This window comes from Solanum pennellii, chromosome 11, assembly GCF_001406875.1.
Source record: "Solanum pennellii chromosome 11, SPENNV200".
NCBI classification, from domain to species: Eukaryota; Viridiplantae; Streptophyta; class Magnoliopsida; order Solanales; family Solanaceae; genus Solanum; species Solanum pennellii.
The window spans coordinates 61,246,933-61,271,843 of record NC_028647.1 but is presented as its reverse complement, the minus strand read 5'-3'; the positions used below and the strand labels follow the sequence as shown (position 1 = coordinate 61,271,843).

Here is a 24,911-nt window from a genome sequence, read left to right as displayed (position 1 = left end):
TCTTCTATCTAAATTATATCCTCGATAAACATAATTATTTTTTACAATGAAATAGAATTATTTTTTTTTATTTTTGATTACGACTCTTTTATAAATTATAAAATAGAAATAGATGTAGCATTATTGAGTAAACACGTGAAAAATATTGTTAAATTATAGTACCTTTTTCTTTTTCCCTTGTCAATATTATGGTCCCATGGTTGTCCTATATATTGATTAAACTATAAAATATAAATATAAGAGCATTTTTTTTTAAAAAAAATCTTTTTTAAAAATATATCTTTTGGTATTCAGATAAGAAATAAATAAATAAAAATGACCAATATATATATTGTACTTTTTTATATATAAGGTATAATTTTCGATAAAAAATATTCAATTGATCACCTTTTGTTTTACGTAGCTCAGTCGGTGAAAAACACAAATGATATTATTGAGTGAATAGTTTAACTAATACTTTTATAATCGATAAAATTACTTTTTTTGTCCTTGTACAATGATTATGGTTCCTCTATAAAGTAAACACTTAAATAGCACTATCCTTTGTATCCTTTAATCATCTTCAAAGCTAAAGAAATTTTCATGGAGTCAAAGGAAGCAATTTTGTATGTTAATGGAGTTCGTCAAGTGTTGTTTGATGGATTAGCCCATTTGACACTTCTTGAGTATCTTAGAGGTTAGTTAATGGTTTATAGTATGATCTACTCATTTTTATGAAATCATAATGCTTGTAATTGGGTTAATAGTATCGTCTATTAAAATCACTCGATTTTGTTTGATCATTCAGAAATCAATATAACTTTGTTTAGTTAGCATTATGGTCAATTATAGAAGGAAATAAATGTTTTATATTTAGTTTATGTCGTGATACTTCTGAGTTTTTAGAGAAAAAAATATTATTAAAATAATTAAAATCAATATGTAAATTTATTTAGGACTCAAAATTTTATGTACCGGATCTAGCTAATTTTTAATCCGCTCAGAGTAAAAAGACAAATGCCAAAAACACGTTTAAACTATCCTTTTTTGAGTTTCTTATGTAAACAAAAAAATAATTTAATTTTTTATTAATTAATTTGAGCTAGATATCCACCTAAACTTTAATAAATTGAAATGAATAATTAAATGAGCCAATGATAATTACCCGAAATTTAAATAAATTAGGATGCTCTAGGTTTAAGACATCTAATTTCAGCCTTGACAATTGAATTATTTAATATTACTAGGTTATGCACTCCTATATAATCATGTTTATATGGGTGTATTTTGTGAAATTAGTTAATTCATTTGTTTCAATGTGTTTTTCTTATTGATTAATTTACTTTTGAAAAGAATGAGTTTTTTAAAGTAATTTCTTAGTTTTAATTTTTTATATGACATATTTAAGATAATAAGATGATTAAAAAATATTTTATTATATTTGATATATTATTACAATAATCAAAAGTCTTTTTACTATTTTCTTAAATTTTGTGTCAATTCAAAATAAGTCAAATAACTTTAAACGAAGGGAATATTATATATTTGTAAAACGGGACAGATAAATAACGTATTTGGGTTACATATTTATCTATCTATCAACAATTTCATTTTGAGAATGTTATTAATACATGAACACAGATTAAAAATACAATATTATCTCATCTAGGATTAAAACAACTTTGACATAATTTTTTTGGGTTGGTATTGAGTTGTGTTTCGATTTCAACACAAAAATTATAAAAGTAAGTAAACATCTTAAAGTAACTTTTCATAAAGTATATTTAAGAGAATTCATTCATAAGTATAACGAAAAACTTACATCAAATTTTATAAATGAATTGACATGATTTCCAAATATCAAAATAAACTAACTTAAAAGTTGATACACCTACTTAATATTTGGACATATCGAGCTAAAATGATATTTATAAATTGATAAGACTCTCAATATAATAAGGAAACAATTCTAAAAAATCAGGAAAAAACTTCTTTAACATTAATAATTAAAAAAAATTGTCCAACTGACATGTGCCTCAAATAGAGATACGACACTTAAATAGATAACAAATCGAGACTTCCAATATTCATCATGAATGAAAATATTAATAGATATGTCATTTATCAATAATTATATGAAAAAATTATCAAACTAGTCACAATTTTTAACTTAATTAGTAAAAATATCTACACTTTAAAATAATTATTGAAAATATTAAAATGTCAATATTTTAGAAAATAATTTGTATTCAAATTTTATTTCTCAAAACAGTCCAACTTTGAATCAAATTCTACCTCCATTTACCCATTTACACTTTTTTGCTTTAGTACCATTAAATTTATTTTTCATCTTTCATTTTTCAATTTTTTTTCTCTTTCATCAACTTTTCAGTTGTTACCATCCTCATCATTCACTTTTCTTTTTTTTTTTCATCAAAATTTCACCATTATTCTTTTCATTGTTGAAGAAGAACTAATTATTCAAGTTCGTAACAATTTACTCAGATCTGTCAATTAATCAAGAAATCTCTCAATTGATAAAGGTATTTTAAATTCATCATTTATTTTGCGAGATTTTGTTTTCAAAATCACACATTATGTTGAATATTCGGATTGTATGTATTGAGGATTATCCGTCATTTTTTTTAGTTTTTATGTGAGTTTGTTAACTTACTCATCAAATATTTATGTATTTCAGATTTTTAGTATTTAAAATAATTTTTGTCGATCTTTTTTTATGATTTGTTTTTGTATTTTTCAAATTTAGTAGAATCCACATTTGCATTTAGATATTGGGTTGTTTCGCAAAAGTATTTAAAAGTATTTTGAATGTTCTGTAGTTTGTAGTCAAATTTATGTTTACAAAGTGATAATCTAAATACAAACCTGTATTTTGATTATTTAAAATCGTGAATGAATACGAAATCAAAAATAAACTAGTTGGTATAAACATATAATGAGCAAAATAAAATACAAAATATTTGACTGATTCAATTAGGATGAATACACAAATAATGAATACATAAATAAACTGTATTTTGACTATTTATAGTTGAGAATGAATACGAAATCAAAATATAAATACAAAACTTTATAATATACATTATGACGAATACGAAATCAAATTTAAATACAAATTTTATGGTATACATAAGACGAATATGAAATCAAATCTAAATATAAATTTTATGGTATACATTAGGACGAATAAGAAATCAAATCTAAATACAAACTATTTAGTATACAAAGTGATACTGAAAACAAACAAAACAAAATACATATGTAAGATGGATGAAAACCTATATCATGAATACATAAATATTGTATTTGAATAGTAGAAAAATTTCTTAAAAGGAGATACATAAACTTCATAACCTTTACATGATAGTCAAATAACTTCATAAAATTTCAGACATTTTTAAAGATAAATTATAACTTCATAACGTCAAAATATGCTCTAATAGAATAAACTGCTTCAAAAAAAATTAAGAAAATTGAATATTATATTTTTAGAATAATGGTAATAAGCGTGTTATTTATAACATGGTGAAAGAAGAAGAAAGAGATGGAAGTTGGTGTATTTTTATAATTACCAATTAGTTCTTTATTTTTGTTTGAATTTTTGTAACTGATAAGACTTTTAAGCAATTATTTTTTAAAAAATATTTTTCTCTCCCCTTAATTTCTCCTTTCTGTTTTTAACAATTTTTTGACATTTTTACTAAATATTAAAAGTATTGACAATGAATTCTATTAAATGTCAAAATATTAACATTTTGAAAATTTTCCCATATTATATTGATCTTTAAATTGCAAAATAGACGTTAACTAAAAAAAAAAAAGAGATAAAGCAACTAAAGTTTTTGATAAGTTTACTAACATACATCAAATTAAAAATTAATTTTGATAAATTTTAGTACTTTTTCTATTTTAATTTATTCATTTGATTTTAATTTTATATAACAATTTAAAAAATGTAGATTTTTTTAAAAGAAATTGTAGCACCGAACACTCATATATATAAATTAGTACTTTTTCTAATTTAATTTATTCATTTGATTTTAATTTTATATAACAATTTAAAAGATATAGATTTTTTTTAAAAAAAATTAATTTGTTTGATTTTATTTTATATGACAATTAAAAAGTATAGACTTTTTTTTTAATATAAATATAATTAATTGATCACCTAAACAGGATCTACAAGGCTGGCGGTAGTCCGCTCGGCCATCTAGATCTAGTTTAATATACGATCAAAATATATTAACATATTATAATTTATTAAACTCTTATCCTTAGCTTTGGCTGTATGGTAAGCTTTTACCTAAGCATGAGGTCTGTCTAGATTATAAGCCTATTGATAAATAGCAGTTCTAACATGAGTTTTAAATTGTCCCTTCTTTAATAACTAACGAGGACTTACGACACCACATGCTCGCTATTATCAAGAGTTTATAACCTGACTGTACCTCCATCTCAGAACCAATTCAAGGACTATGATAAGAATTTAAGAACTCATAATATGTTAGTATATCTTGACTAGATCCAGATATATTATTAGATACTGGGACAGAAATCATGCATCTGGCATAGATATGAAAGGTATTTAGTCGGACATAGTCACGGCGTCAATAAAGGAAATAGAATAATAATAAAAAATAGTTTTGAATTACCTAAGATATCACACCGAAGCTTGAATTATTATTTCTTCACAACAGAATATTTTACAAGAGAGAAGAGAAAAGAAAGAGAAAATTAAAATTTCTATGGAAGAGCACCTGCCTCTTATATGAGGGAGAGTGCTCCTTATATAGGCAATTATAAACTAACTGGGTCCCTTATCTGGTCCCCTTACACAGTATTTTTACTGTTTTACTATTTTTCCTTTTGCTTTCATCCTTATCTGGTCCTCTTGGTCCTTAATAGACTGTAGAAATCCTGTACTTTGAAACATTTTAATCGAAGATTTTCAAACCAGAATGAAACTATTAGAACTCTGCTAAATGGTCTTAAGTGTAGACACTTAGGAGAATTCAGATGGTATAAAGATACCTTCCTAAGCAGGGTCATGGATTTACCAGAAAGTAAAATAAGTTATTGGAAAGCCAGATTTATAGATGGTCTTCCTCCCTTGTTTGTGGAAAGAGTCAAGAAAACTCTAAGAGGGGATCATACAGAGATCCTTATGATACTTTAACTTATGGAAAATTAATAGGGACTTGTACTCCGGAAGGATTAAATTTGTGTAATGAGCTTAAGCTAGCTCAACAAATCAAGAGAAATCAAATGTCAGAAAGATCTCAATTGGGAGACTTTTGTGCACAATTTGGGATTGAAGGACCTTCTAATCCCAATCAAAAGATTTTTTCTTTCGAAGAAGATCAAAAGAGAAAATACAAAAAGCGTCATCGTTCAAAACGATATAAAGAAAAGAAGGAAGCTAAGAAAGCTTCTAGGAAGGCGACAAGATTTGTCAGAAATTTCTCTAAAAGATATTTAAAGAATATCAAGTGTTACAAATGTGGAAAATTTGGTCATCTTGCCTCAAACTGCAAGGCAGAAAAGCTTAAAGCTTTGGAATTGGATGATTCAACAGAAGAAAAAATTTATGAGCTTTTATACGAATCAGATTCGGGTTCTTCTCGTTATAGTTCAGATTCTTCTAATAGTGTTAATGATAAATCTGATGCTACTAATAAGTGTGTCAATTGTATAGGTGATACTTGTGTCTGCGGACAAGATGAATTTTATAAAATACAGTCTCAAATAGAAGAATCAAATTTAGATAAATTACAGTCTCAATTTACAGACTTCAATCTTCATATGATATCTTCTGATAATGTCATTGAACTTTTAAAAGATGTTTCTGATGAAAATCTTAGAAATAAAATTTTGAAAATGACTTCTTCTCAAACCTCTTCTTCAAAATCTTTTGAAAAACCAAAGAAGAGTAAAACTTTAAATTATAACCCTAGCCCTTATTCTTTGCAGGAAGTCTTTTCTCGTCTTGAAAAGAAAGGGCAAGATATTGTCAAAACCAGAGATACTTCTCTTGATGATTTGAAACATGAAGTTGAAAACTTAAAAAAAGAGACTAAATCTATAAAACAAAATCAAATGATTAATAATCATAAAATTTCGCAGTTAGAAAATGAAAAAGATATTTCTTCGACTCATCTTACTGACAAAGGTAAGGCCGTTGTAGACGAAGAGATAAATGAATCTCTTAGTTCTAAACCTAATAGTTTTCTTGGAATGATGCAGATTGTTACTGCGCATCGTTGGTATATTAATTGTACCATTCTAGTTAATAATGATTTTAAAGTAAGTAGTATTGCTATGGTTGATAGTGGTGCAGATGTTAGTTGCATTCAGGAAGGATTAATTCCTTCAAGGTTTTTTGAAAAAACAACTCATATTGTTAAATCTGCATCTAATCATGCTTTAGACATAAAGTACAAGTTGTCTAATACTTGTATTTGTCAGAGTAAAGTCTGTATTCCTCATTTTTTCTTTTTAGTTAAAAATCAATTACATCCTCCGATAATTCTCGGAACTCTTTTTATAAATGCTATCTATCCTTTTTCAAATTTAAATGCAAAAGGTTTTTCAGCGAATTATAATAGTCATACCATTAACTTTGAATTTATAACTAAACAATCACTAGAGATATTAACTCTTTAATCCATTTAAAGCAGAAACATATTGATTTTTTACAAATGGAAATATATAGCGTGAAATTTCAGAATCTATTCGATCAGCTAAAATACAAGAAAAAATTAAATTGATTTCTGGGAAAATGGCAGCTGACATTTGTGCAGACCATCCAAGTGCTTTTTGGGATAGGAAAAAGCAGATTGTTACTCTGCCATATGAAGATAATTTTTCTGAAAATGATATTCCCACTAAATCTCGCCCCTGCCAAATGAATGTTGAATTAGTGAATTTTTGTAAAAAACAAAATTGATAATTTATTACAGAAAGGATTAATAAAGCCTTCAAAATCTCCTTCGTCTTGTACTGCTTTTTTTGTAAATAAAGCTGCAGAACAAAAAGAGGTGTTCCCAGGTTAGTTATAAACTATAAACCTTTAAACAAAAATTTAAAATGGATTAGATATCCTATTCCAAATAAAAAAGATCTTTTATCAAGGTTATATGATGCTAATATATTTTCTAAATTTGATTTAAAGTCAAGATATTGGCAAATTCAGATTTTTAAGGAACATACTTATTGAACTGCTGTCAATGTTCCTTTTGGACAATATGAATGGAATGTTATGTCATTCGGTTTGAAAAACGCGCCGTCTGAATTTTAGAAGATTATGAATGATATTTTAATCTATATATGAATTTTATAATTGTTTATATTGATGATATTTTAGTTTATTAAAACACTCTTGAATCTCATATTAAGCATCTTGAGATCTTCAAGAAAATTGTTATACATAATGGTTTAGTTATCTCTAAATCAAAAATGAGTTTATTTTAAACTGATGTTCGATTTCTAGGACATCAAGTTTGTCAAGGAAAAATTACTCTTATTTAGAGATCTATTGATTTTGCGTCAAAGTTTCCTGATATTATAACAGACAGGACTATGTTACAAAGATTTTTGGGAAGTTTAAATTACATTTCCCCTTTTTATAAAAATCTTTCTAAAGATCTTGCACCTTTGACAGATAGATTAAAAAAGGGTAATAAATGCCCTTGGAATGAGAATCCTACTACGCTTGTCAGAAGCATTAAACAAATGATTAAAATCTTACCTTGTTTAACTCTTGCTAACCCAATATGGACCAAAATTATTGAAACTGATGCTTCAAATATTGGTTATGGAGGAATTCTTAAACAAGTTAACTCTCATGATAAACATGAATATCTTAATCGTTTTCATTCAGGTAAATGGACTGAAGCCCAGCGCAAATATGTGACTATAACACATGAAATGCTTTGTATTGTTAAATGCGTCTTGAAATTTCAAGATGATCTTTATAATCAAAATTTTTTGATTAGAACAGATGCCCAATCTGTTAAATACATGTTTGATAAAGATTTCAAACACGATGCTTCAAAGTTGATATTTGCCAGGTGGCAGGCCCAAGTAGCCCCTTTTGATTTCGAAATTCAATATAAAAAGGGAATTGATAATTCTCTCCCAGACTTCTTATCCAGGGTTTCTAACCTCCTAGACAAAAATTTTTAGTATGTCTTATTTTGCATTTTTCTTTGATGATAGATCTCTAATTACCATTCTAAAGGTACTCCCTTTAGAAAAAGATATCTCCAAGAATTAATTCTTGACAAACTGATACTGTCAATAATACAAGATGACTTCTACTTTTCTATACATGATTATGAAGAAGTCATTAGTTCTTATTACCTGGACTTTGATGATTATTTTGATTATCACTAATAAGTTTGTTATTACAGCATAGGAGGAAATGATCCTCCTCCTTGGTCACAAGCACGTGGCAGAGGGGGTAGAAATCGAGGAAGAGAAAGATCGACCTCTCAGTCTTCTCAAAGGTCGTCATACGACTCATCATTTCCAATAATATTGGGAAATAAGAGACTAGTTAATTCAAAAATTGATGAAGCATCATCATCATCTTCAACTATCAATTTAAAGGATATTCCAGCAAATAGTCCATTATATGAGCAATTATAAGCATATCTGCAAACAAAAGAGCAAGGTGATACCTATGCTTCTTTGGCAAAAGAGGGCGATATGCAAAAATGCTCTGAAAAAGCAACTGCCAAAGAAATCATATTTCTTTTGGAAAACTCTGATATTCAGAGAAGTAATGAACCTTGTAAGATATTCCAAAGGTATCTAATAAAGAGGTTACATTTCCCCGGAGAATCTTATAAGACTTGATCATATTACGAGGCTATTCTAGTTCGTACAGGACGTGCGGAATTTCAGCACTTTACTTCAGAACAGGAAAAAGAAGTTTATAACTTCTCTAAATTTATTATTAAACAGATTATATCTGTAGAAGAATGAGGAATATCCACTATGCAAGAAAGGCAAGTTTATGTCAACAAAATCAGAATGAACTTGACCTATTGGGATTATATTCAAGTCTTCCATAAAATATTTTATTACAACAATGACAAACATAAGCACATTTGGTTTATAAAAGTTTGTGCAAAAGTGTTTGAACAAACTGTCCCAAATTGGTTCATCAATTGGTGGAATTACCATGGACCTTCGGTAAAAATTTTACCAAACAATTATTTAAATCTTTACAAAGACTGGATAAAAATTTCCCCTTTTCTAACCAATTTATATTTATCAGATCATATCTGTAATATAGAAAAAATCGATCAAATGTACTTTTTTATCGAATTTTCTATACCATGAATTCATAAATGGATCCCAGAGATAGGGTATACCCCGGAGGAAAAAATCCCTTGTCTTTATCGAACTTATTACCACAACTTTTGGGATAAGCTCACAAGACAAGACCCCAAAACTGGTCAACCTCATGGCCAAGAGCTTGTTGATCAAATACAAGCAAAGATTATAGAATACAAGGACATACCCCAAAAGAAAGCTGTCAGCTGAAAATTTTATCAAGCATATTGCCAGAAGAATCTTTATTCAAGAAGGAGATAAAAATGAAATGATTAATGAATATCTTGAAGATGTTAAGAGGAATTTACTACAAAACCTCTCAGAATTTGATAAATCAGATACTTCAATGAAAAGTGGCACCAACAATGATATTGCAGACGCCCAATCTGATGATCAAGAGATAAGCTTGACAGAAAATGAGCTTGATAATGTACAGGAGTTTCTACAGTCTATTAAGGACCAAGAGGACCAGATAAAGATGAAAGCAAAAGGAAAAATAGTAAAACAGTAAAAATACTGTGTAAGGGGACCAGATAAGGGACCCAACTTAGTTTATAATTCGCCTATATAAGAAGCACTCTCCCTCAAATAAGAGGCAGGAGCTCTTCCATAGAAATTTTAATTTTCTCTCTCTTCTCTTTCTTCTCTCTTCTCTCTTGTAAAATATTCTGTTGTGAAGAAATATTAATTCAAGCTTTGGTGTGATATCTTAGATAGTTCAAAACTACTTATTATTACTATTATTCTTTTTCCTTTATTGACGCCGTGACTATGTCCGGCTAAATACCTTTCACATCTATGCCAGATGCATGATTTCTGTCCCAGGTTCTAATAATATATCTGGATCTAGTCAAGATATACTAACATATTATGAGTTCTTAAATTCTTATCATAGTCCTTGACTTGGTTCTGAGATGGAGGTACAGTCAGGTTATAAACTCTTGAAATTGCAAGCATGTGGTGTCGTAAGTCCCCGTTAGTTATTAAAGAAGGGGCAATTTAAAACCCATGTTAGAACTGCTATTTATCAATAGACTTATAATCTAGACAGACCCCATGCTTAGGTAAAAGCTTACCATACAGCCAAAGCTAAGGATAAGAGTTTAATAAATAATAATATGTTAATATATTTTGATCGTATATTAAACTAGATCTAGATGGCCATATATATATATATATATATATATATATATAAGAGAATTCTAGGTCCGCCTACGTCGCGCTATCACAAACCAAAATTCTCTTTTAATTTACTTATTTTCAAAATTAGCCTTCCCTTTTGGAAAAACGGCGACTTTCATCAAATTTTTTGACTTTTATGAAAAGTTGTGACTTTATGATGAGTTGCAACTTTTATGAAAAGTTGTAATTTTATGAAGAGTTGCGACTTTTATGAAAAGTTATAACTTTATGAAGAGTTGTGACTTTTATGAATGTTTGTGACTTTTGTGAAAAGTCATGACTTTTACGAGAGATTGTGACTTTCCAAAGAGTTATAACGTTTACGATAAGACAAAATAAACATTTATTCACACTATCCTTTGTTGTCTATAAATAGAAGGATTACCTCTCATTTTGAATCAACAAAAATTCTGAACTTCTTTTCTACATCTACAGAATTAAATATTTGTGCACTCTACTCATATTTAGTGGTTCACTAACATTATTGTTTTTGTACCAAAAACATTGTTATATCCTGGGACAATAGATTCCTTTAAACCTCGGGTAATATAGGGGAATAGTTTTTTAAAGGAATGCATTCAGTGAGCTTGATTTTTTTCTTTCTATTTGATTCTTTTGTTAAAAATCCTTGTATGTTTTTTACGGTCATTACTTTATATTTATGTTATTAATTGTTATTTTTGCGTATATGTTTTAAACTTTGTTGTTTACATTTATGCTTTTTATCATTATGTTGAAGTAAAGATATGTTAATCAAGAGTTTGATATAATCATTATACTATTAGTGTTACACAAATATAAATTCTTGAACTTATAAAATAAATAATTTTTAAAAAATAACTTTGCTCTTTATAGAGTTTTCAGTGGCTAAAAATTCATGGGTTATCCAAGAAAATTTTTTTGAGTGTTCAGAAGTTATGGTAGTTCCACTCTACAATGGAGTTTTCGTCATTCAACTTTCTATCTTATCGAGGAATTCAATCGATTAGGGATATCAAAAAAATAAAGGAATATAGTGGGATGGTAAGTATTGTACTCAACCTTAATTAAAAGTTTAGGGTTTAAATATTGGATTGAAGTCAATGAATTATCCTCTAAAAGTAGGATGAGTCCATATTTATCAATTATTAAAAAAATAATTATCTTCTTATAAATATTAAATTAAAATTTGCACAAAAAATTATGTTTTAACTATATTGATCGAAACATAAACAATAAAATATTCTTTTTGGCTATCAAAGTAGTGTCATACACTGCAAATACTTTTGAATAATGGACTTACCAAGACATTATTTAATCTAAATTATTTAAGTTGCATACATTATTTCATTGAACTCCAAGAGATGATTTTAAAAAAGTTAAATTAATTTATCAAATACACAACTAATTATATAAGATGTATAATATTTAGATTCTGTATGTAAAAGCCTTGATTAGGAGAAAAACTCTCGCAATTGATGAATAAAATAATTATACCACTTTTAAAAAATACAAATATAGACAATGAAACAATTACCTATCTTTTCTTAAGACTTTGGTGATGAATAACTACAATAAAATGAAGAATTACTAACAAAATTCATAAATACTTAGAGCAATTTTTTTTTGATTTTAAGATTAGAAAAATATAACTCATTATCTTTGAATAAAATATTCTTGAAAATTTATCGTTGGATTGTAGCCACTCAAAAACACTTGTATTATGAAATGTTAAGAAGTAGATTATTGACGTAGTTCACTACTGCGCGAAAGGCAGGAAATTTACCTAGTTTAAAATAAAAAGTTATACATTAATTTTCAAATAAATAAAAATAAAAAATAAAGTAAAATAAAATAAAATAAAATATGCGCCTGTATGACGAGCACACGCCGCCGGGAATGAAGGCCCAAATAATTCAGCTGGAACACGCGCCGGCTCGTGATGGACACGCGAACTGTACGGGTGGCGCGCCGGAGCTGGTTCGGCCGGAAAAGTTACTCCGCCTCCTCCTATGGTTGCGGTGACACGAAATAACAGATCCAAAACAACATGAAGCCCTTTTCTGATATCATGTAATCAATCAATAAATTGGAAGATCTTAGGTGAGCAATTCATAAATACAATACATTATGTTACTATTCAGCCATTCAAACTCTTGTGGAGAGCTGAGCAGTGGTGGAGCCAGAATTTTTACTATCGTATCAAAAATATAAATATAAAGACGTAAACACTTTTTAATAGTGTAATTTTTTTTATCAAAGGATTTACCTGGCTTATGTTAAGTTCGAGTGGGTAGCTGTGAGTTCCTGTATTTGTTTGACTCTAATGAACATGTTCATTTGGGATATTTGTGTTAAAGTGTAAATCTAACTCCTTTAAGGATTCTGGATTTCTGTTACTTCACTGGCCTAGAAGGAATTTTAAGTTTACTTGACAGAGCTAAAGACATAGTTCAATGCTAACAAGTAGAGAAATAATTTAACGAAAAAAATATTATTATAGATAGGAAATATTCATGAACTGAGTGGAAATCACTCTCTTCTGTACCTTTGGAGAGAATTCGTTTTTGAAACTGCGACCGTCTGCATCACTGTAATGCAGCTTTTGTAATCTAGCTTTCTGCAGTTGGCTCGTAAATTATGCATGTTTAGGGGTGCAAAGTTCCGCTCACGCATAGCTATGAAATATAAAGGAAAACAGAAGTTAAGTGACAGGCCTTTTCTGTGTTTCGAACTGTGTGCTGCAGACCCTCAGGGATTTCTCGGTTTAAATTCTGTTTTCCAATTAAATCGTCATCTTTACAGAAAAGCATGTGTTTATGTTTCAGATCAATAGTGTACAAATATTATCTGATCTGTGTTTAAATGTCCAAACCCCTTTCTAACAAAGAAGTCCTTGTAGCTTCTTGATTTGAGCATAGTTGAATGGCCCATTACATGCATCTGTAGATGTCAATGATCTCTCATATGTGGATGCGACTTTAGTAAAATCTTCATGGTTCTAGTGTTTATAATTTCTTTTGATGCTCATTTCTTTGCCACAGTGTCCTCTCTTGTTCAAATGTTCGGTCTTTATTTTTCTCTCATCTCTCACTCTCTTTATAATTTCATAAAAATTGACACATTCATCTCAGTGCATGTGTAGTTAATTAAATTTTCTGTAGTTTTACTTTTGACTTAATAAATTGCTTTTGCTCTAATCTTATGACCTTTATTGTTTAATACATATATTTCAAAATTTGAATAACCATTTTCTTCCTTTTCCTACTTCTCTATCTATTAGAATCAAATATTATCTATATAATTCTATCTCCATGTTCTTTAGTGTTTGTGGCTTGCTGGTTTAGCTATCAATGTATTTGTATTTTCCCTTTAATAATAGTAAGTTAAACAACCTGCACTTATACACTGTGTGTCTATTTTCGAGTTGTTGGATCCATAATTTTGAATGGATATGTTTTTTCCTTGTCGTCGGAACTCACTACACTTCTTAGCCTATATTCTCTGCCCAACTGTTCAGGAATTTGTAGTTTCTATTTCTGTTCTGATAATTGATCTGGATTTCTATGATCTCTCTCTGTTCCATTCTGGTGGTTTCTCTGAAGTTGCTCTTTCTTTGGCTGTACAGAGATAGGCCTGACAGGTACCAAGCTAGGCTGTGGCCAAGGTGGCTGTGGGGCATGCACTGTCATGGTTTCTTATTTTGATCAGAATTCGAAGAAATGCGTGTGAGTCTCTTTTTATCTATGTCTCTAATAAGTCTGTGTTGGTCCTTTTGTGCTTGGGCGTGGGTTTATGCATGACTAAATGGGTAGCAATGATTTCTGCAAAAATGAATACACTTTCTTGTTTTTCCTTCATACTATGTTAGATTTTGGCTGGTATCCTTCCCTTGAGAAAACACCCACCACCAATAAAAAGAGACCTACTACCAAAACTTGAAATGACAAATTATGTGCAAGATGTCTTCATTCTTGTATCCAGGACCAATAGCTTGTTGTAATATTGTTAGTACATTGGTCTTTGATACCATTTCCATATTTCCTTGATGTCATGGCCAATTTGCGTGCGCATCAACTAATTTCACTGGGTACCCCGCTACCTTCCACCAACACAGATATCGGGTAAATTTGTCTACCAAGACTTGAATAAATGATTAAATCCTCTAGCTTTTTTTTGTCAACATTGGATTTCAAACTTAGATCTCATGGTTTTTAACCCACTTCATTGACCACTAGGCCACATCCTTGGGTGCTAATTTTAATACCTTTTCTTACTTTGCAAGAAGTTCTCTTAGGACGTGGAATATGAGTCCGCGGCAAATGTAGTTACACTTAGTAAGAGAAACTAATGGAGAACATGGATAGTGAAGAGATAAAAAGCATAATGTAATACAAAAAATGGCAATAATTTGGTAAACTTAAAGTCTACTTGATTTGATTGGCCTGGAGTAATCTCTTCAATTGAGTTAGTATATGACCAACACTAAATTTTACATAAATCATATTTGGTTTCTCATGTTATAATTTCTCTTTAGGCACCATGCAATAAATGCATGCTTGGCTCCTCTATATTCTGTGGAAGGGATGCATGTCATCACTGTGGAGGGAATCGGGAGCAACAAAGCTGGATTGCATCCAATTCAGGTAACACAGTTGGTTTCATATGTCCCCTGGTTTTCTTGACATGGTTTTTCTACAAATATATTGATGGAATTAGGGTTGATTTCTCATATGGTCACTCAACTAATAATTGTTATTATCTCAGAAAATCACTTTTCTTCTGATTACAGTTTTTTCAACAAAGAAAGTGACTTTCTAAAATAATAACTATTACTTGAGTGACCATGTGAGAAATCTAGCTCGATGGAAATATTTCCTTATGCAACTTTCTTCTGACTCTCCTGCTATGTCCACTACATCCTAAAGGAATCATTGGCTCGCTTGCATAGCTCACAATGTGGATTCTGTACTCCTGGTTTCGTGATGTCCATGTATGCATTGCTACGATCATCTAAAGAACCGCCATCAGAAGAACAAATTGAAGAAAATCTTGCAGGAAATTTATGCCGATGTACTGGTTATAGGCCAATTATTGAGGCATTTCGAGTATTCGCAAAAACTAACAATGCATTGTACACCAAAACATCTTTACAAGGCATTAGCACTGGTGAGTTTATCTGTCCTTCAACAGGTAAGCCTTGTTCATGTGGGCCGCAGGCTGGAAGTAGTGAAAAAGAAAGCATCGAGAAAAATTTACGCAATGGCTGTGGCTGGAAGCCATTTCACAATGAGACTGATGGAACCACATACACCAGCAAAGAACTTATTTTCCCTCCTGAACTTTTATTAAGGAAATTGACTTATTTAAGTTTGAGTGGATCAAATGGACTAAAGTGGCACAGGCCTTTAAAACTTCAACATGTGTTGGATCTAAAAGCAAGATTTCCAGATGCCAAGTTAGTTGTTGGAAATACAGAGGTGGGAATTGAAGTCAGGCTGAAAAGAATACTCTGTCCTGTATTAATATCCGTTGCACATGTTCCTGAACTTAACCATATAAGAGTTGAGGATAGCAGCTTAGAAATAGGCGCTGCAGTGAAATTGTCACTGCTCGTGGATGTATTAAAGAAGGTAAGAGACGAACGTCCCGAGTATGAAACATCATCATGTCGAGCTCTCATTGACCAGATCAAGTGGTTTGGTGGAACACAAATACGGAACGTTGCATCGGTTGGCGGGAATATCTGCACAGCAAGCCCAATATCGGATTTGAACCCTCTTTGGATAGCAGCAGGAGCAAAGTTTTGTATAATGGACTGCGAAGGAAATGTCAGAACATGTTTGGCTAAAAATTTCTTCAAGGGTGATTCTAAAGTGGATCTAGGAAGTAGTGAAATTTTACTGTCAGTATCATTGCCTTGGAACAGGCCATTTGAATTTGTGAAAGAATTTAAGCAATCTCATAGGAGAGATGATGATTTTGCCATTGTGAATGCTGGGATGCGTGTCTGCCTCGAAGAGAAGCACCAGAAATGGGTAGTTTCAGATGCTTTGATTGTGTATGGTGGGGTCGCTCCATTTTCATTTGCTGCATCAAAAACTAGTCATTTTTTAGTCGGGAAAAATTGGAACAAGGAGCTGTTGCATGGTGCTTTGAAAATTTTAGGGGAGGAAATTGCGCTGAAGGAAGATGCACCTGGTGGGATGGTTGAATTCCGAAAATCATTAACGTTTAGCTTCTTCTTCAAATTTTTCTTGTGGGTTTGTCATCAAATGGATGGACAACCATCATTTATCGAGAAAGTTCCAGCTTCACATATTTCAGCTGTAAATTCATCTCTTCAACCATATATTAGTTCAGTTCAGGATTTTGAGATTAAGAAGCAGGGTAATTCTGTGGGTTCCCCTGAGGCTCATCTTTCATCAAGGCTTCAGGTAACAACGTTCATAACTTGAAAAAAGAACTTATAACCTATTTTTAACTCACTTTTCACTATAAGTTGAATTTAAATACATTTAGCATGAACATTAGTCTAACTATTCTTTACAAAAAGTATAATCAAACACAACTCCAACCCCAACTCCATAAATTCCAAAAGCCTGAAAAATATTAGGAATCTATGGCAAAATGCCTTCTAAGACATTTAGCTTACAAAAATTGTGTTTGGGGTAGTGGTTTCACGTTTTAGTTTTTTCCACTTTATTTGTTTCTGGCTTGTGTAGGAACATATTTCTATTGATAAACACCATTGGTGCACTTTAATATTCTTGGATCCAATTAGTAAATGGATTTTTGTCTTCCTTTATAAATAATTACCAACAACTTTGGGTCCATTTGTTGCTTCTAACTTTGCTTTGGTATAGCTTTTTCTTCTGGGAAGGAAACTTTTACTATAATCGTGATATCTATAGTGTACGAATTTTGAAATTGCTTGTCTATTCTGGAACTGGCTTGTGATAAAATAGTTGTCCATCTGCTATGTTTGTCCGACATCACTACTTAATATTTTTTGCTGGAAAACGTGACCATTTTCAGGTATCTGGAGAAGCAGAATATCTTGACGATGGGCCAACGCCACCCAATTGTTTGCATGCTGCTTTGGTATTGAGTGAAAAACCTCATGCTCGTATACTTTCAATAGACGATTCGGGTGCCAAGTCCTCTACTGGATTTGCTGGAATCTTTTTGGCTAAAGATGTACCTAGTAACAACAAAATTGGAGCAATTGTCGCTGATGAAGAAGTTTTTGCCACGGAGTTTGTCACTTGTGTGGGTCAGGTATGACGCTCTGAGATGTTGTTTTCATGATTAAATATATATATACCCTAATATAGATTAATATTCATGTTAAAGAAATGGACCTTGGGCCTATTATTTTCTGGGTGAATACTATTATTTTGTAGGTTATCGGTGTTGTTGTAGCTGACACACATGAAAATGCAAAAGTTGCTGCTAGAAAAGTTCAAGTTGAGTATGAAGAGCTAACTGCAGTTTTTTCAATAGAGGATGCTATACAGGCTAACAGTTATCATCCTAATGCGGAAAGGCGTCTGAATATGGGTGATGTTGAACAGTGTTTTCAATCAGGTCAATGTGACCATATTATAGAAGGAGAAGTTAGGGTAGGTGGTCAGGAACATTTTTATTTGGAGCCTCAGGGCACTTTAATATGGACAGTGGATAGTGGGAATGAGGTGCACATGCTCTCATCTACCCAGGTATTTCAACAGAAATCTAGTCATTTTCTCATGGTTTGTCAAGTATATTTTGGTTTATAGGACATCAATTGTGGTGTTGGGTTCTTTGTTTATCTTTTTTCCCAATAAAACCTGTTGTTTGCTTGGTTATATGTAATTTTTGATAATCCCTTTAAAAAGATGGTAATAAGTGTAATGGCTATCCATCGGCCATTCAATTGACAGCCATTTCTTCTCCATAAAGCTTCAATCCTGTCATGGAAGTCATTTCAGTTAATAAATTGCTCATATTTCCGAAAAGCACTAGATGTTTATGTATGTTAGAAAACACTAGAATATACACTGCATATTTTTGTATTCTTGTAAGGCCCAGATGGCACACATTTGACCATGATATGCATTTTAAAATGCTTATTCTGTACTGCTACTCTTTACTATTTTACACAGAGTAAAAAATCATGCAAAACTTATCTTTAACTATAGATAGCATTGCTCCCTGCTAAAGTTCATCATTTTGCTCTGCATAGTTTTGCTTCTCACACTCACATGATATATATATGTCTGATCAATTATAATTACCTAAGTTTGGCATTGTCAAATTAGAGTTAGTCATGAGTGTGCTGTTTGACTTCAATCTTAGTTAGTTCCTCAAGGTTGTTTAGAATTTTACAGATCATTATTATGCTGTAAGCCTGGTTTGGTTCGACATATGAATTAGGTTGAAACCAGCTTAAATTGCTACATCCCTGTAATTTAATATCTCTGCTGAAAATTTGGTAAGAGAATCATTGTCTATTTTGCAGGCTCCTCAGAAGCACCAGGAGTATGTTTCTCACGTTCTTGGTCTTCCGATGTCAAAAGTGGTTTGCAAGACTAAAAGGATAGGTGGTGGATTTGGAGGCAAGGAGAGTAGATCTGCTTTCCTTGCTGCTGCAGTTGCTGTTCCATCATACCTGTTGGATCGTCCAGTGAAACTCATTCTGGATAGGGATATAGACATGAAGATAACTGGGCAGCGGCATAGCTTTTTTGGGAAGTACAAGGTAAGTAGATGAGTTTGTGATCATGTTATACACTGCTAGTCCCATTCCATGCGCCATTTGTATGGCATGGGAAAGCTTGTTTAACACATTCACTTCTGCGGTATTTATTCTCACGCGTTTCTGGGGAACACATGATATTGTGGTTTAAATTTGAATTTGTGTACTGGTGAACAGTTTTTTGTTATTTGGGTGTGTCAAACCTTTTGGGGTGTGTCAAAATGGTAAGAGCCCTTCCTCCGTTTCATTTTATCTGAACCAGTTTGACTGCGCACGGAGTTTAAGAAAGACAAACTTTTGAAACTAGTGGACTGAAACACGCCATGACGTATGCATGGCTATAAAATCATGTCATAGAGGGTTAAATGAGAAGCTTAAAGTTATATTATTTCCAATAAATGCCTAAAGAACTCTTCATCTGTTTATGCTGCTCAACAATTCAATGTCTTTCGGTAAATTGGATTGGATGAATAATGTGACTACTCCTTTCTTATTTTTAGGTTGGTTTTACAAATGAGGGGAAGGTGCTTGCCTTTGATCTTCGTATCTACAATAATGGTGGAAATTCGTTAGATCTATCACTTACTGTACTTGAAGGTGCTATGCTCCAAGCGAACAATGCGTATGACATACCAAATATGAGGGTTTATGGAAATGTCTGCTTCACTAATCTTCCTAGTAATACAGCTTTTAGAGGATTTGGGGCTCCACAGGTTATGCTAATGGTTGAGAATTGGATAGAGAGGATTGGCATGGAAGTTAACAAAATCCCTGAAGAAATAAGAGTATGCCTTGTGCTTCTGATGATTTTCTAACTAGTCTTTCTTCCTGTGAGCTGCATGCCAGCTGCTTCACTGTCCGTTGCTTTCTTTAGTCTCACAGGTCATATATACAAATTGTTTCTCTTTTTCACCAGGAAATGAATTTTGTCAGTAAAGGATCAATCTTATATTATGGTCAGAAAGTTGAAGACTGCAACTTAGGGAGAGTCTGGAGTGAACTGAAATCTTCTTGTGACTTCATTAATGCTCAAAAAGAAGTTGAAAATTTCAATCGACATAATCGATGGAAAAAGCGAGGTATTGCCATGGTGCCAACCAACCTTGGGATATCTTTCACAACAAAGTTTGTTAACCAGGTAAGTTGGTGTCTTTGCTGTACAACCTAGATTTCCCACATAGGTCCCTGTTCCTTTGTGTAAATGAGGATATTAATCATATTGCCAATTACATTGCCTTTATTTTATCTGGACACTGCTTTCAGCAAAGGTCTGCTGACCAACCCTAGCTATTCTCCGGTTCTTTGTAAACCATACTTCGTTCCATGCTGAGTGTTTCATATATTCATTTTATGATAAAGTATAATCCCAAAGATCTATGTTGGTTATTCACTGACTGATTCACTACAGGCAGGTGCTCTTATTCAAGTTTACACAGATGGAACTGTGTTAGTCACTCATGGGGGTGTGGAGATGGGCCAAGGTTTGCATACGAAGCTTGCCCAGATTGCTGCATCTTCCTTTAATATCCCTCTAAATGCAGTGTTCATTTCAGAGACAAGTACTGACAAGGTATTGGGTGTGAGACAAATAACAGTATATTGTTTGAAGCTTCTAATTTTCTATTGGTGAAGAAACTGGGAATCATGTGACTTAACACTTATTTTGATTCTAAAATTATGCTGTGATGAGAGAGATCTAAGAATGTGCTGGATGGCGATGAGAACTAAACAAGAAGTTGAATAACCGATATTAAGAAGTTGAACATATTCTAAATTTGATTCAGTTTCTTAATATTTTGAGCTTTGTCACTGCCTTTACTGGCAACCTGAAACTTTTGAAGTATATAATAACTATCTTCAGAGAAGGCATTGACCTTCCTTGGATCAACGGTGCTTTGTTCCTTGGATAGGGAGAGGGGCGGGAAATTCTTCATAGCACATCAAATTTTATTCAAAATCCTTTGTTGTATGCCATTTTTGTTATTCGCTTTATGAAAATTATTGCTCGTCTCATCTGCTTTTTTCGCCAATCCAGGTTCCAAATGCCTCGGCAACAGCTGCTTCTGTAAGTTCTGACCTTTATGGAGCTGCAGTACTGGATGCATGTGAGCAACTAAAAGCACGGATGGAACCTATTGCATCCAAGAATAACTTCAGCTCTTTTGCAGAGGTTCTCCTTTTGTCCTGGATTTTCAATAATCTTTTCTATTTTGAGTTTATGTTATTTCATTTCTATTCCGGTTTACTTCCCTGTCTGTCATTGAGAATATGTTGATGACTTATGCGCGGACAAGGATGGTAGGAAATTATTAATACGAATTTCTTGTAAAACTCTTTAATTTAATGGCCTGATAGGTACCATAAATGATATTAATTAAAGAGAAAACATGAAGGCTGTTGTCAAATCAGTTGTGGCTTGTGATCAACCTTATTATATTGTCTGTTTAGTTTCTGTTTCCTAGTCTTCTTTTTCTCCATTTTGCTTGATCTTCCTATGTTTAAGACATAATCTGACATCATCTTTCAGATAGAGAGCGATATATGCATATGCCTTAACACACCTTCCTTCCACCTTCAAATTATTTAATTGTCCCTACCCTACAATGTTTCCTCCTAGTTTCTTGAAATAAATACAGTAACCTCCTTGTCGGCAGTTCACAGTGCAACACTTCTTAAGCAGTGGATGCAAAGATGTGATATTCCCCTTCTGACTTTCAAAAACTAAAAAAGGGTAAGATCTGCCTTTGCCAACTGTTAAAGAAATGGACGTTGGGCCTAGCTTATTGCAAGAGTTGAGGATTGCACAAGACCATGCATGAGTCTAAATTCCCTTCCCATTACCGATGTGGGACTCTTCAAACCTCTGCTCGCCCAGGGCTAGACATCTGGAGCGCGAGCAATTTAATATGGGGGCCTGGCTCTAATACCAAGTTGATGGAAAGTAATTTTACTCGATTCATAAATCTTTGAATGATATCCATTATTCGCCTTTCTACTTTCTACTCTACAATGGCATGATTTTGAAGAAGAGTCCTGAAAACCAGCAAAAAATGATGTGTGGAGTCTATGATTTGTCTTATCACAGTTGGAGAAGATATTGGTGAAATTTGCCTGCTACATTCCTTTTCATGGAACTTACCCATCTAGGACGGCAGATAGTATTTTGTATAAGATGCAGTGAGTACGGAAGCTGATGGAGGACTTAACACATGGATATTGTAGCCAAAGAGAGTGGTATAGATATGATAGTGGTGTTGAAACAAAATATTGCTGAATCATGACACTCCTAGTCACAAGATCATAGAAAAGGCTGGATGACGGGAGTTTTTTCATAACATGGATTTTAGCTTTAGTAATGCCAGCAGTCTTTGTTTAGTTGCGTAAAGTTTTAGTTTAGAAGGCACTAAAAAGTTAAGGCTGTGAAAAGAAATCCCATACCTGATGCAAGATCAAAGATAGAGTATATCACATCATTTTCTTGGGAATTGTTGAGTTCCACATTGGTGGGATGAGGAAAAATTGGTCTCTTTGTATGGTCTTGGACAATCCTCATCTCATGAGCTAACTTTTGGGGTTGAGTCAGACCCAAAATCCGTTGATCTATACTACACCAACATACCTAGTGTAGTCCCATAGTGGGGTCTGGGGAGGGGTAGAGTGTACTACCTTGAGGTAGGGAGTCCGAAATGATGAACAGTCCAAAGTAGTCCAGAAAAAGAAGTAGCAGAAGCACAAAAATCCATTTCTCTATCAGGAACTCAAATCGAAATTTCTTGAAAAAAGAGGACAGACTAGGAATTCACTATTCTATACCATGAAAGATTTTTGGTAATGGAGCATAAGGATTTTCTGGTATATTTCATTTTCCAATAAAGCTTCTGGCTGCTAAAATTTCTTTACATGGCATGTTCTTGTGTGGTTACACACTGTACTATTACCAAGCCCTGATGAATTATTATGCATGTTTTTTTATATCTCCCCTTTATCATCAGAGCATAATTCTTTATTATCTGACTTAAATTGTGTTTCTACCTCAAAACTTGACTCTGAAATTTGCACTGCCTTCTTCTACAGCTCTGTCATGAATCATGATGATAAAAGAGCTACATTGACGACTAACCACATGTCTTGTCTTTGATTGACTATCAGCTTGTCAGTGCGTGCTACATGGAGAGAATAGACCTTTCTGCTCATGGGTTCTTCGTTACACCTGATATTGGCTTTGATTGGAAATCTGGAAAAGGCAATGTATTTAGGTACTACACCAGTGGTGCTTCATTTTCTGAAGTAGAAATCGACACATTGACAGGCGATTTCCATACTAGGCGAGCAGATCTTCTCGTAGATGTTGGGTTCTCCCTCAATCCAGCGATTGATGTTGGACAGGTCATTGTTGTTCTCTCTGTACTGTTTATGTATACATTTTGATTTTTGTCATTTGTTTAACTGGTCTGTTTGATGAAATAATTTAACTGTATGAATTTAAAAGTATACTATCGATTAGTAAATGCTGAAGTGATTGATGATTGAAGCTGCAAGTTATGGCTTTTTCCAGATCCATCAACGTGTAGGTAATGTATGAGTAATCTTCATTTTGAATGGTAAACAAGAAGAAAGAACAGAGATCCGATTTCTAAAGCCTACCTCCCTTCCCTGGAATTAGAGAAGGTCTCCATTTGTTTGTACAATGTACTGAGCTTGACAGGGATTATCAGATCTTCATTTTGTTCGTTTTTTTTCCTAATGTGCTGATATCTACAAAGATGACTTGGATACATTTTGTAGAACGCCATTACCTCCCTCTTTTGCGGACTTGCAGTTTTGTCTATATTTAGATAGAACTAGAACCACTATCTCACAGGATCATCTGAAATGGAGCTTTGCTAACATTCGTGCATACCCCTTACACACTTGATGCAGGTAGAAGGAGGTTTTCTACAGGGTCTGGGATGGTTTGCATTAGAAGAGCTAAAATGGGGCGATAAAGCACACAAGTGGATTTCACCTGGATACTTATTCACATCTGGACCTGGAAGTTACAAGATCCCAACTTTGAATGATGTGCCTTCCAAATTTAATGTCTCTCTTTTGAAAGTAAGTTTCATTGCTATCTCCATATGCATCTGCGCACCATATCTTGACTTTGCCATTAACATGCATCTGTATCTTGACTTTGCCATTAACAATCTGCTTGACATTTGCCAACAGAATGCCCCAAACGCCAAGGCTATCCATTTTTCTAAAGCAGTAGGGGAACCACCCTTCTTTCTTGCTTCATCTGTCTTTTTCGCCATCAAGAATGCCATAAAATCTGCAAGGATGGAAGCTGGTTATAACGACTGGTTCCCTCTTGATAATCCAGCCACTCCAGAGCGTATTCGAATGGCTTGCACTGATGAATTTACAAGACTAGTTGTGGATTCTGATTTTCGCCCAAAGCTAAGTGTTTGATGGTTGAACTGTACTGAATAAGTGAAGTTCTTAGAGCTTCATATGATGTCTTCTTTACATTTTCCTGTGCCATTATGCAACACTTCATAGTAACGTGTAATAAAGATGCTTCATTATTGTTTCGAGCACTTGTAATATATGAATGGAAGAAAATGACCGTACAAAAATGTTGTCAATTGCAACAACTTTTTGAAAAACTTAATTATCATTATTATTA

The 24,911-nt window shown here is 32.5% G+C and overlaps 1 protein-coding gene across 2 annotated transcripts; it reads left to right on the top strand.

Moving 5' to 3' along the window:
* Window positions 1–516: 516 nt before the first annotated feature.
* LOC107005062 (xanthine dehydrogenase 1-like) lies at window positions 517–24,911 on the top strand. 2 transcript variants are annotated; one of them, XM_015203544.2, is made up of 14 exons: window positions 517–676; window positions 14,132–14,231; window positions 15,041–15,149; window positions 15,432–16,940; window positions 17,542–17,784; window positions 17,910–18,224; window positions 19,007–19,246; window positions 19,744–20,028; window positions 20,160–20,381; window positions 20,652–20,813; window positions 21,279–21,413; window positions 23,393–23,629; window positions 24,164–24,337; window positions 24,452–24,911. In XM_015203544.2, the coding sequence occupies exons 1-14, from the start codon at window positions 583–585 to the stop codon at window positions 24,692–24,694; spliced, it is 4,068 nt and encodes a 1,355-aa protein (XP_015059030.1). In that variant the 5' UTR covers window positions 517–582; the 3' UTR covers window positions 24,695–24,911. The 2 variants fall into 2 exon arrangements, with proteins under 2 accessions (XP_015059030.1, XP_015059031.1); XM_015203545.2 differs by lacking the exon at window positions 517–676 and adding an exon at window positions 12,468–12,606.

Bases quoted from the DNA above. Each gene is read 5' to 3' on its own strand.
- LOC107005062 (XM_015203544.2), top strand. From the start codon at position 583: ATGGAGTCAAAGGAAGCAATTTTGTATGTTAATGGAGTTCGTCAAGTG. The intron at 15,150-15,431 runs GTAACACAGTTG...TACATCCTAAAG, and splicing joins CTGGATTGCATCCAATTCAG to GAATCATTGGCTCGCTTGCA. The intron at 18,225-19,006 runs GTATTTCAACAG...TCTATTTTGCAG, and splicing joins ACATGCTCTCATCTACCCAG to GCTCCTCAGAAGCACCAGGA.